The following is an 11438-nucleotide window of genomic DNA, read 5'->3' as shown; positions in this document are numbered from 1 at the left end:
GTCACATCTCTCTTGTTCTTTTCCCACTATCTCAACTCTATTCTGTTCTTTCCTCACAGTTCCCATTTGTGCCCTCACTCTCTTCATTGCTTCTGCATAACTTATATCAATTTATTTCTGATCTCAAGTCCTTTCCACCTCCCTCACTTTCTATCTTCCTTCACTCTCACTGCTTTACTCCCACTTTGTGATGATTTCCCCGCAGTGAAAACATATTGCCTGGTATTTAGACAATGTGCACTCTTCCTGGGGGCAACAGTAGCTCAAGAGGTAAGAGCAGTCGTCTGGCAGGTTGCCAGTTAAGTCCCGTCCTGGGTGCGTCGGCGTGGCCCTGAGCAAGACACCAAACCCCCAATTGCTCCTGACGAGTTGGTTTTTTTGCCTTGCATGACAGCCAATCACTGTTGGTGTCTATGTCTGTGTGTGTGAATGGGTGAATGACCAGCATTAATTGTACAGCACGTTGGATAAAGGCGCTATATAAATGCCAACCATTTACCATTTACCATCTTCCTCAAAAAGACCCATCTCTCCCACTTCTACACCTGTGCACCATTTTCCTACAAACTGCTGCCACATGTCCATAGTCCTGACTCAGTGGAACCCTTTCATAATTCCCTCACCCTGTAACTAACATAATCTAAATACTCCCTCTCTGGTAACTCCCCATCAAACTTTAGAAGTACTGATCCGCTTGTTCTTCACCCTCCCTGTATCTTTTCCACCACCCTTGTCCCTCAAGCTCATTCCACCTCCAAAAAAAACACCCCACTAATGACCCTAGTGCTCTTTTTCTCATTGAACTGCATTACAGGTTGATCATCAAAATAACTTGAATAGTAGAAATGTTTAACGAGGTTTATACATCTGCCCTCTGGCGGCTAGGCTAATATATGTCACCTACTCCTATACTGTAGGTGGCGATATTTCGGAGTAATTCACTCTAAATATGATACCTACCATCGAAATCTACGGACAGGCATACGTTACCTACGTAAGCAGCGAACTGAGGCTGCGCAAAAGGTTCGCGCTGCCTGAAGATTTTCCGAAGCTATAGCAAACACACCGTGCACGCTTGCTAGTTTTAAAAGGATTAAATACAACAATAAATCATGGCCAGATACTTGCGGCCTCCAAACACGTCCCTTTTCATCAGGAATATATCTGACGAGTCTAGGTAAGCAGCCGTATAGCACTATAAAATCGTATTATCTAGTAAATTGGTCTGTAATTTCTTGTGGAATCGGGCCTCTCAATCATTGCTAGCAAACTAAGCGTTAGCTAACTTAGCTACATCCCTTGAACGTATTTATCCACTATTTAAATCGGCTTTCGGTGCATTTTAAGGTGGTTTGTGAATTTACGAGCAGGTTTGTGCCTAAATATGATCGAATGCCTTTTCTCCCTTGTTGTGATCTAGCTACCTCGCGTTAGCCTTTATTTGGCTTTCAGTTTTAGCCAGTTAAGCACGCCGTAACCCGCGAGCGTGCATGCGTGGCAGACCAGTTGGTCGATGTATTCTTGGAAAACTTTGTGTATATATAGCCTTAGCTAGAGGATATTCGACCGTATTTGCACACCCTGCTCTTTGAACCCTCGCTAGTTCTATCCCTCTATTGGCCAGATAGCTAGTTCATGATTTTATGCACTTCAGCTCACGTTAGCGGGCTAACGTTAATTTGTATATTTTTGAATGTAGCTCGCTAACCTTAGTTGGCTAATGACGTTCATCGTAAATATGTAACTAAATTGGCTAATGACGTTACCTTGCGTAACCGTAAGGCAAGTTTGTTTACTGTCGGTGTCTGACTCGACCAGCTGCCTAACATAGCTAATGAATTTTATTTTTCTTAACTTGGTTAGCTCAAGCTAACGTTATCCGTCGTTAGTTAACTTTCCCTACCGGTGTAACACCGAGTGATTTAAATGTATGGGGGCGTGTCGCTGCCGTGGGGAGCTCGGCTTTATTTGGTCATGGTTTTCAGAGGGCAAACGTACCGTTATGTTTGAAGTTGAAGTTACTGAAGATGGACTCCGTTTACTCTTGATAATATCATTGCTTGCTTTAGTTGGCTGACTTATCTTAGCTTCCGTTTAACATTCGCCAACATATGAACCATTCGCTCATATCGTTAATTGAATTTAAAGTTAATTTGGTAAATCGCTTTGGATTAAAGTGTCACCTTTATTTTATTCATTTTATTAACTGTAATTTAATGCACAAGGCTTCATTACGTTGGTGAAAGTGAAGTTGCAAAATGTGAAAAGATTTAAATTTATTTAAAATGTCTTGAATTCAAATATTTCTGTGGTTGTTCTTCTTGGGTAAGTGACAGTGAACATTATCTAGGTCTTCAAGACTTAATGTGCCCATTTATATTTGTCCATTGTCAATATTGGCCATTTTCCAAAAATTATGCAAAACCGCACTACTCATTTGGTGAGATTTCAGTAATCAGAATCAGACCTGTTTTTGCACAACTTGGGTAACGTTAGCTATCTAATGGAGATATGTCCTGGTATACATGCAGTTTCTTTGGTATAAATTGCTCTGTATTGAGCAAGTATGAGGTTAGAGGTTTCTCTGCCCAGTCCAGTGAAACTTGTATCATTTTACGATACTTCAGGCCGGAGGATTTACGTCGTGAGTTTGGTCGTTATGGACCAATAGTAGATGTCTACATTCCAGTTGACTTCTATACTCGACGATCAAGAGGATTTGCATACATTCAATATCCTTTCTTCATAATGTGGAAAATGTCTTGATTTCTATACTTTTGTTGGTGTAATTCTGACAATTTGTAATGCATTGTGGTGACCCATGTTTGAATTTGCTTAATAGATTGATAATCCTTTTGCATCAGGTAATCGGCTATGTGGGTGGGCCATTGTGTAAAAAAAACCTTTATAGTATGGATAATTATTTTGTGTTAAAAGAAAAAATGTTATTAATAGACAAATTCTGTCTCCTAACCTAAATTTCTTCTGTTGTTGCCCCAGAGAATATAAAGGTGCACAATTGTGGAGCCCTTCAGAATTATACAGAGCCATATAGAGTAGATTCAAGATTATGTGACGACACAGATCCTAAGCCTGCAAGAAGCAGAGAGGGAAAGGGTGGAAATAAAGAATTTAAAGCTTGAAGAAACAAAGAGGAAAAGAAAGGCACCAAGTTGGGCGTCAAGGCTTGGATATGTCTTCGAAAAAGAGAGAGGATAAAGATTATGGGGCCAGACGAGCAAGAAAACCATGTTCCTCTGCAAAGCCCTTAAAGAGATTAAAGGTCAAGACCAAGGTCAAAGTCAAGCATGTTTAAGGTAACCAATCTGATTCTGTATCCTACCACAGGTATCTGCATTTAACACGCACTTCTTTGGGGCGGTTCGCCCAAAAAATGAAATTAAGGTACGTTCCAACTTATGATGAGGAGCATCTGTCCTTCCAGATTGTTTCGCTGATATGTTGCATTTTCTAAATATTTGCTGTAGTTCACCCTGGTAAACCATACTGGCCCTTAAAGCGCCCAACAAAGTACATTAGAAAAATGGTCATCGCATCTCTTTCCAGATATAATCCCACAGTGAAGTACAAATTTTATGCAGGGTTCCATCAAAGTCGTTTATTTCTGTCGAAGTACACAAAATGTGTAGCAGGAGGTGGACATATACAACTTGAACAGTTGTGACAAGACGTGGTGGACTATGACGTTCTGCAGGTTCAATAATTATTTGCAACGCTCACGGGTGAGCTGCAGCGAATATTTAGAAAGTTTTGCTGAAATGCGAGTGATCTGGATGAACAGATACTACTCCGGTTAAGTGGAAACGCCTTAATTACATTTTCGGATGAACTGCCCCTTTAAGAGTCCATCTCGACCCGTGCCTGTTAAGCCCTGGGACAGAAACTGTTTTAAACGCGTCACATTAGTAAGATGTACAGAATTGTAACTGACGGCGTGATTTGTGTTCAGCTTTGTATAAGCCGTGGTTAAATCAGTTTAATGTCTGCAATGTAGCCGTGAAGCCACCGCGTCGTGCCGTACATTTCCGACAGCCCGCGTTTAGCCGCTATGGCCACGGCGTATCTGTACTTGTAATGAGAGTCGAGCAGCTCGGCGCGTGTGCCGAGGTTATGTGTTCCCGCGAACCCCGTTAAATCCTTGACTGCGAGTCACGTTCGAGGACGTACGCGATGCGGAGGACGCCCTTCACAACCTGGACAGGAAGTGGGTGTGTGGCCGGCAGATCGAGATCCAGTTCGCCCAGGGAGACAGAAAGAGTAAGATGCTTCAGAGTCATTTGTGTTCAAGCGTTGCCTAGAAGTAACTGGGGTCAATTTATTTAAATAAATTAATTGTTGCAGACAAGCCTTGCTTTCTGGTGGGCTGTCTGTTTTGAGCCAATTGCATTTCAGTTTCAGGAAATTAACTGAAACTCAATTCATGATTTGAATGAAGAATATTCAGGTGTTTGTTCAATACCTGTGCTTGTATTCATCTGTAGTTTCTTGTGGAATGTCGTATCATGGCATGTTTTCTTCCCCGGTTATAACGGCGAGTCGTAACTGAGTGTCACCGTCTCCCTCAGCACCCAACCAGATGAAGGTGAAAGAGAGGCACTCCCCGCGCAGCTTCTCGCGGTACGACGACTACGAGCGAGAGGGCGGCGGCCGCCGCCGGCGGTCCCGCAGCCGCAGCTACGAGCGCCGCCGCTCCCGCAGCCCGTCCTACGAGCGCCGGCCTCGCCGCTCTGAGAGCCCCCGAGAGTGAGCGCACCGTCACCGTCACCCTTTTTATTTAGTGTTATCTTGTGTTCTGACATCCATAAGAAGGCGTTTCTGTGGCTTTACCCGGAATAGGCTGTTTTTTTGTGACTGTGTCTTTAAGGCTCATTGATATATGCAACATAAATGTGGACGTGTGCCAATACTTGTGTTGTTGTGATGTCACAAATTGAAATGAAATATGGGACAAATATCAGGTCTCAACACTGTGAGAGGTGGAGAGCTTGGGGCTCAGTCTGCTAGGGTTTGAGAAATGAATCCGTTTTCGGTCAGTTTGTAATGAAGGCTTTGGTTCCGCAGGTCCCGGGGACGACCATACGGACGGCAGGGACGCAGTAGGAGCCGGGAGAGTGATAGGTAGGTGTCCCGACCTTGTGGAAGCTTCCGATATTACGTTACAACATTATAGTTATATCCAAAGTGACTTATATTTATTGGAAAACAAAAATATACCCACGATATCGAACCCAGGATTGACCCACACTTGACCCATTCACGCCTCCATGGGCCTGGGAATGTCCTGTGATCCTTGCTGTTCACACCAGACCCCAGACTTTCCCAGGCCTTGTTTTATGTTTTGTTAATGAACCCCTTGTGAAATATTGATGTCAGCATGAACGCAGTACTGAGCAGTATCGTTTGTGTCTGAGACGTGCATGATCTCACCGTTGCGTTTGGGATAAGGTGAAATGTCTCCCCTTTGTTGTTTCCGGCAGGCACCGGCCGCCCCAGCGGGAGCACCACCGCCCGCACCCCCACAGCCGCTCCAACTCGCCATCGCCGTCCCGCGGCAGGCCCCGGCCGGGCCCGAGGAAGGAGTCCAGGGGCGCGTCCCGCTCCCGCTCCAAATCCCTCACCCCGCCCCCCGAAGAATTCCACCCCGCCTCCAACTCGCGCGAGTCGCACGACTCCCACCTGCGCTCGCCCTCGCGGTCGCGCTCACGCTCCCTCTCCAGGTCCCGCTCCCGCTCCCGGTCCTGGGCCGGGCGCAAGTCTGGGGGGCACTAAACCCAGCCCCTCCTGCGTTCCCCAGGCGCCTCTGCCCCTCCGCGTTCCTTTGTTGGATTGGCTGAGGGGGAATGCGTTTGGTCATGTAGTGTATTGTCATTTAACACGCACACTCCTGGGTTGTTGGTTTAGGTTAAGACATTGGCTGCTCTGGGTTTGAATTCAGACAATTTTAGTGGGGTTTCTTTTTTCTCCCCCCCCCCCCCCCTACTTACTTTTTATTTTTTATTTTTTGGTAATTTAAGGGTGTGAAAATGTGTCCATTCTGAAATGGATTGGCTCCCTTTGCAGACCCAAAATGGCAGCTGTTTAATTTTGTTTGTTTTTTTTCCTTTTGTAAAAATGTGTTCAGTGTCAGCCATTGTACTCAAGGTTTTGTTTGCAAATGCGTCTCTACGCAAGTATTAATACTCAACATTTCAATTGCGTAATTTTCTACCTGAGGATTGTCAGCTCAAATAACATTATCCCCCCCCCCTCCCCCAATCTCCCCCAGGAATGCATTCCGAAATGGCTAGGAATATCTGATTAGTGTAAAACATACTTGCATCTTTTCCTGGTGTGTGAATGTAAACCATTTGTAAAGATGCACGTGTCTCCAGTGGGGGAGAGAAAGCCTAGTGACTCTTTTGTCATGTAACTGTTTCAACGTGTAAGATTTTCAATGTAAATTTCAAACCATGGTCTTCCACGCGATGATTTGTTTTTGTAAAATGTGCCAGTTTAAAGCAAATATTCTGGTGTGCTTTTAATTCAATTTACGTCTTTCTGTTCTGTGTATATAGTCTCATTGAAAGCAATATTTGAGAGTTTGGCACGAGCAACAATAGTTGGAAGGGAACTTCTGCAACAACAAAAAAGGTCATTACTGATGTAACGCTGCCTCCAGCAGGACTACTGTAAGTTTTAAATGTTGACGTACTGATGTCATGGTATTGCCCATTTCATTTGATGGATGACTTTGTTTTTACATTATACCCTCATATTCCCTTGTATAAGGCCAGATGCAAGTATCTGGAGTTTGTATGTTTCATAAATGCACCCCTCCCTGTAAATGCTTTCATTAAAGTGGGTAAGGGTTAGTAAAAATGCTTTGTGGATTGTCATCTGAATCACCTTAGTTGTGTGGTGGGCTTTCTGGAACAAAATGGCTGCCATTGCTACACATTGGTGCTGGTTGAAGTTACACTGAGTGGCCAGAGATTAAATGTGAAGAGAACCAGCAGTCATACTGGCCTTCAGGGCCAGATTAGAGTATCCCTGCTATAAGCCCAACCGGCTTTGTATGGGGTGAAGTCTGCTTCTTGACCTAGAGGAGTACTGGTCAAACCTGTTACTGGAGGTCCGTCCTGTAGTTTTTCATTCCAGCCCTTAAGCTGGGGTTTCACACAGCAAAGAACACTATAGTGTTAAAACCCATGAAGGGGATTAAAGGGCAACGCACTGCAGAAGCATTCACAGCACGACCTGCTGTTCTAGAGGACCACCTGCTTTTGACAACCGAGCTGTAGTTTCACCACTATTCACCAGATGACATATAGGTATAGGTCCAGCTCTACTATATCAGGTTTGTGCAGCGTAACACTGCATTTCTTTATGAATTTATGCTCTACCCCATGATCTACTCGACAGGTATGTCAAGAAGCACCATGTTCTTGCTATAAAAGCACAGTGCAGTTGGAAAGTTTGGCTTTGCAGCTTAAGGAATCAAAACTTAAAACTGTATTTTTATATATAAATATGCTTTATACATAGTCATAATTGACAGTAAACAAGTGTAAAACTTTACAATCTTCCATCAAATGAACTGACACAACAGGAAGACCGTCAAACTGAAATCTTTACAACAGAAGTGCACAACTCCAGTCCTGGAGGGCAGGTCTGCACACTGGGTTTTGTTTCAACCAAACATGTTGATTTCCATTTTCACAGCTCTGGAAACTACAGTGGTTCACTCTTGTACTTGAACACAGTGAAATATTCAAGATACAGTTTTAAGAAACCACATCTCATTCAACAGCTAAGAGATTGAGCTGCTCATTTGAATCAGGTGTGCCAAATTGGGGTTGGACAGAAAACCTACAGGACAGTAGATCACTGGGAACAGGATTGAGAACCACCGGAGTAGGTTGTGTGGTCGCAATTCCACATATATTCAGTGGCCACTTTATTAGGTAAAGTTCTAGTGCTTGGTAGGATCTCCCTTCACCACCAGAACAGCACAAATTATTTATGGCATGGATTCAACAAGGTACTGGAAACATTCCATGTTGACATGATGCCATTAGATATTTGCAGATATCTGCATTAATGAGCTGGTGTACATGTGTACCTAGTGGCAGGGGTGAGCAATTTCGGTCCCAGAGGGCCGGTGAGTGTATGAAGCAGATTTTGTCTCCACCATTTACCCTGGCTGCATGAGTGAATGACTATTCACCAACACTGGCTCACTCATTAGATTAGGTCACAGTTAAAAAAGGTCCACATGGGCACCTGAAGAGCCTTCAGCTGTCATTCATGCACTCGTGAAGAAATGCGTGTGTGTGCAGTACACGCTCTCCTGGTCCTCCGCAGACAGGACTGCTGCCACTGTTGATCTTTGCGGGTTAACGCGCTCATAGTTCAGGGTTAGTCTGAAGGAGGGGGCATCAGTGCCTCTGGAGACTCTTCCAGAAAGTTCTGGGCTCGCTCCTGCATGGCCCGCGTGTCCGCGGTCAGCCGCTGCAGGGCGGCGAGGCTCGAGCACTGGTGCACCAGGTCTCTGAGAACCTCCAGCTCCAAGAGCAGCTCCTCCCTCTGCCTCCCGACGAGGTCGTCCTCACCGTCCGTGCTCTGCAAGTAACACCACAGCGTTTCCTCAGCCCACGGAGAGCGCTTTCTGTACCGCTGTGCATTACTGGCTGGCAATGCAGGGCCGGGTTTATTGTCCGACATGTTTCACTGTGAGCGCCCTGCCCCGACCCATGTTAATATGTCAATTATCTCACTTAGGCCTAGAAAGTGTTACAATGTCATCTGCATGAAACCAAGCTGTTTCTGTACTGATTTTACAAATCATTCTAAAAATGTTAATTGTTCATGATGACTGCCACTGAAACATTCATTTGTTCATTTGTTCATTCATTCATTCGTTATCCTAACCCGCTTTTCCTGAACCGGGTCGCAGGGGGGCTGGAGCCTATCCCAGTATTCATTGGGACGAAAGGCAGGAATACACCCTGGACAGGTCGCCAGTCCATCGCAGGGCACACACACCATTCACTCAAACACTCATACCTACGGGCAATTTAGACTCTCCAATCAGCCTAACCTTCATGTCTTTGGACAGTGGGAGGAAACCGGAGTACCTGGAGGAAACCCACGCAAACACGGGGAGAACATGCAAACTCCGCACAGAGAGACCCCGGCCGACGGCGATTTGAACCCAGGACCTCCTTGCTGTGAGGCAGCAGTGCTACCCACTGCACCATCCGTGCCGCCCTGAAACAATGACCTTCAAATAGCATTCTATTCTAGTAGGGATCATCAACTCTGGCCCCTCAAATCCAAATCCAGCCCTGGTTTTATTTTCTCCCAGGTAAGTCGTGCTAGTGAATCAGTGATTGGCTAAACTGTTTTTTCACCAGACTCCCAGCTAAAGGGAGGGTGAAAAACCAGCAGTTCTCGGCCCTCAAAGACCCTCACAAACTTGCTGATCCCTGTTGTACACTCTTGCATGCCCTCGTTTAGCAATCATCAAATCCGGACCTTGAATCCAGCCCTGGTTTTCTTTTCTCCAAGGTAATTAATTGAACAATTAATCTTGGGTGGAAAACCAGCAGTTCTTGGATGTTGAGGACCGTGATTTGATGATCCCTGCCCAAGTTGGGGGGGAAAAAAAAGAAAAAGAATGCTTACCTGTTGTCTGAGAACTAATACCTCTGCATAGATATCATCACAGTCGCCTGGCTCACACTTAGGTTCCCCAATGTCGTCCTGACCCAGCTCTGCGATGTCCTCGCGACCCAGATTTGGCATGCGCCGTCTTACTTTTGCCCTGTAGATGTGGTTCTTAATGTCCCGTAGTTTCGGGTAATATCCCCTGTCTTGCAAATTAGGGGCGGCCGTGTCCGACATTCGGGTGTTCACCAATTGTCTCAGTTTCCCTTGCATCTCTGTGGGATTTGTCACGCCTTCCCCGACCAGCTCATCGATCCACTGTATGATCTGCGGATGTACAGTCTGCGCCATTCCGGAGAGGGACCCGGCAGGGTGTTTGGAGTGTGCTTTATCAAGCGGCAGGTCAATGTAGAACCTGTTCTCGATCTTCACTTCCTTCCCATCATTTAGGTCTTGTAGCAGTCTTTCCTTTAACTGGATCTGCTGTATACTGATGCACTTCTTGCTGAATACTGCGTACTCGGGGAACCTGCACACCTGCACAATGGAAATCCTGGCTTGACACCCCTTCTTCCTTGTGCCCCGTATATTTATCCGTTTCCTTTTGACCGCGGGTCCGCAGGCAGGAGTGTAGTCGTGTTCCATCTCTTCCAAGGTCTGCAGTACGGGCATTGCGGCGCTATCGTCCCTCTCGCTTTTTTTTTCGTGTTCCCTTTTGGGCCCAAACTGACATTCCAGAATTTTCCTTCCACCGTGCATGAAGGGAACACCGTCTTCGTTAAGGTTTGGGCAGCTGGACTTGGTGAACTTGATTGAACGAGTGCTAAACTTCCCCTTCATCGCTTTGCTGGGTTCAAAATTAAGAGGAGTAGATGTTCTAACGCTGAACGCTGTGGCAGTGATACGTCGGTAAACTTCTACTGCTTTGTGGACCCTTGTCTCGTCTGTCACATAGCCATGAATGTAGTTGCCATCACTGTGAAAGCCCTCCAGCAATGTTTCCAAAGTAATAAGATTATCTGTGGATTCATCCATTCTGTAAAAGAATATGCTGTTATCCGTTGCTTTTCCTGTTATCCATGATATCACTGAAATATTGACCATGACACACTTGAATTTCAATATATTAAAATAAAACTCCTAATGCAATTACATTACGCAAAACGATAGTCCCGAGACAATGAGTGCTTTAACGTCTTCTCACCTCCAATCACTTGACAACCAATCACTTCAATGACCAGCTAGCTAGCGTTACCTCAGCAAAGTGGCAACTTGCTCCACTGAAACCTGTAGAGAGGAGTAAACTAACTCCATATGGGATTAGGGCCGTACTGCTACACCCTTACATCCGACTGACTAACCTCAAAAGAGATTAATTGTTTGCGTTTTGTGTGAATTTAGTTCGTTAGCGGCAAGTTCTCCAGTTAAAAATGACTTTTCAGTACCGATCAAGCTAATTCGCTAGCCTGCCATAATATAATCACGCAATGAATACATCACCATGATGGTGTAACGTTAGCTTGTCAAAACAACACCTTCGAAGGTACACTAACACGTCACATATGTATGCATTCTTACCGGCTTTCGTCTGGTTAAAAGTCGTTATTTTTATAGGGAGTAGCTACATTAGTTGACTGTGGAAAAGCCTTTAACAATTAGTACCTGGCTGGCGGAGACCAAAATCACCGTGTAACAACCACTAAACTCTATGGTAACGACGCGAAACTCTCGCTTCCTCCTTTTTTCTTCGGTTAATTTGTTAAGTTGTG

General features: G+C 45.1%; 2 protein-coding genes across 4 annotated transcripts; one reads left to right on the top strand and one right to left on the bottom strand.

Annotated features, from left to right (window-relative positions):
- The first annotated feature begins 984 nt into the window (after positions 1 to 984).
- On the top strand, positions 985 to 6879 carry LOC133137892 (serine/arginine-rich splicing factor 10-like). The gene is made up of 6 exons (XM_061256295.1): positions 985 to 1177; positions 2628 to 2732; positions 4175 to 4278; positions 4587 to 4764; positions 5083 to 5139; positions 5499 to 6879. The coding sequence occupies exons 1-6, from the start codon at positions 1113 to 1115 to the stop codon at positions 5788 to 5790; spliced, it is 801 nt and encodes a 266-aa protein (XP_061112279.1). The 5' UTR covers positions 985 to 1112; the 3' UTR covers positions 5791 to 6879.
- Positions 6880 to 7563: 684 nt separating this feature from the next.
- On the bottom strand, positions 7564 to 11438 carry LOC133137400 (calcium-responsive transcription factor-like). Of its 3 annotated transcripts, none has more exons than XM_061255656.1 (3): positions 11332 to 11438; positions 9688 to 10705; positions 7564 to 8622 (listed from the first exon to the last, which is right to left on the bottom strand). In XM_061255656.1, the coding sequence occupies exons 2-3, from the start codon at positions 10702 to 10704 to the stop codon at positions 8419 to 8421; spliced, it is 1221 nt and encodes a 406-aa protein (XP_061111640.1). In that variant the 5' UTR covers position 10705; positions 11332 to 11438; the 3' UTR covers positions 7564 to 8418. The 3 variants fall into 3 exon arrangements, with proteins under 3 accessions (XP_061111640.1, XP_061111638.1, XP_061111639.1); XM_061255654.1 differs by having other exon boundaries at positions 11248 to 11395; XM_061255655.1 differs by lacking the exon at positions 11332 to 11438 and adding an exon at positions 10874 to 11233.

This window comes from Conger conger, chromosome 9, assembly GCF_963514075.1.
Source record: "Conger conger chromosome 9, fConCon1.1, whole genome shotgun sequence".
NCBI classification, from domain to species: domain Eukaryota; kingdom Metazoa; phylum Chordata; class Actinopteri; order Anguilliformes; family Congridae; genus Conger; species Conger conger.
Note: the sequence above shows the minus strand (reverse complement) of the source record. Positions and strands in the feature narration are given on the sequence as shown.

What these genes read in the sequence shown, in the direction of transcription:
- LOC133137892 (XM_061256295.1), top strand. Translation starts at nt 1,113, where the DNA reads ATGGCCAGATACTTGCGGCCTCCAAACACGTCCCTTTTCATCAGGAAT. An exon ending in AGAGGATTTGCATACATTCA is followed by an intron (nt 2,733 to 4,174) that starts ATATCCTTTCTT and finishes ACTGCGAGTCAC; the next exon opens with GTTCGAGGACGTACGCGATG. An exon ending in CGCCCAGGGAGACAGAAAGA is followed by an intron (nt 4,279 to 4,586) that starts GTAAGATGCTTC and finishes CGTCTCCCTCAG; the next exon opens with CACCCAACCAGATGAAGGTG.
- LOC133137400 (XM_061255656.1), bottom strand. Translation starts at nt 10,704, where the DNA reads ATGGATGAATCCACAGATAATCTTATTACTTTGGAAACATTGCTGGAG. An exon ending in TATTAGTTCTCAGACAACAG is followed by an intron (nt 8,623 to 9,687) that starts GTAAGCATTCTT and finishes TGTTACTTGCAG; the next exon opens with AGCACGGACGGTGAGGACGA.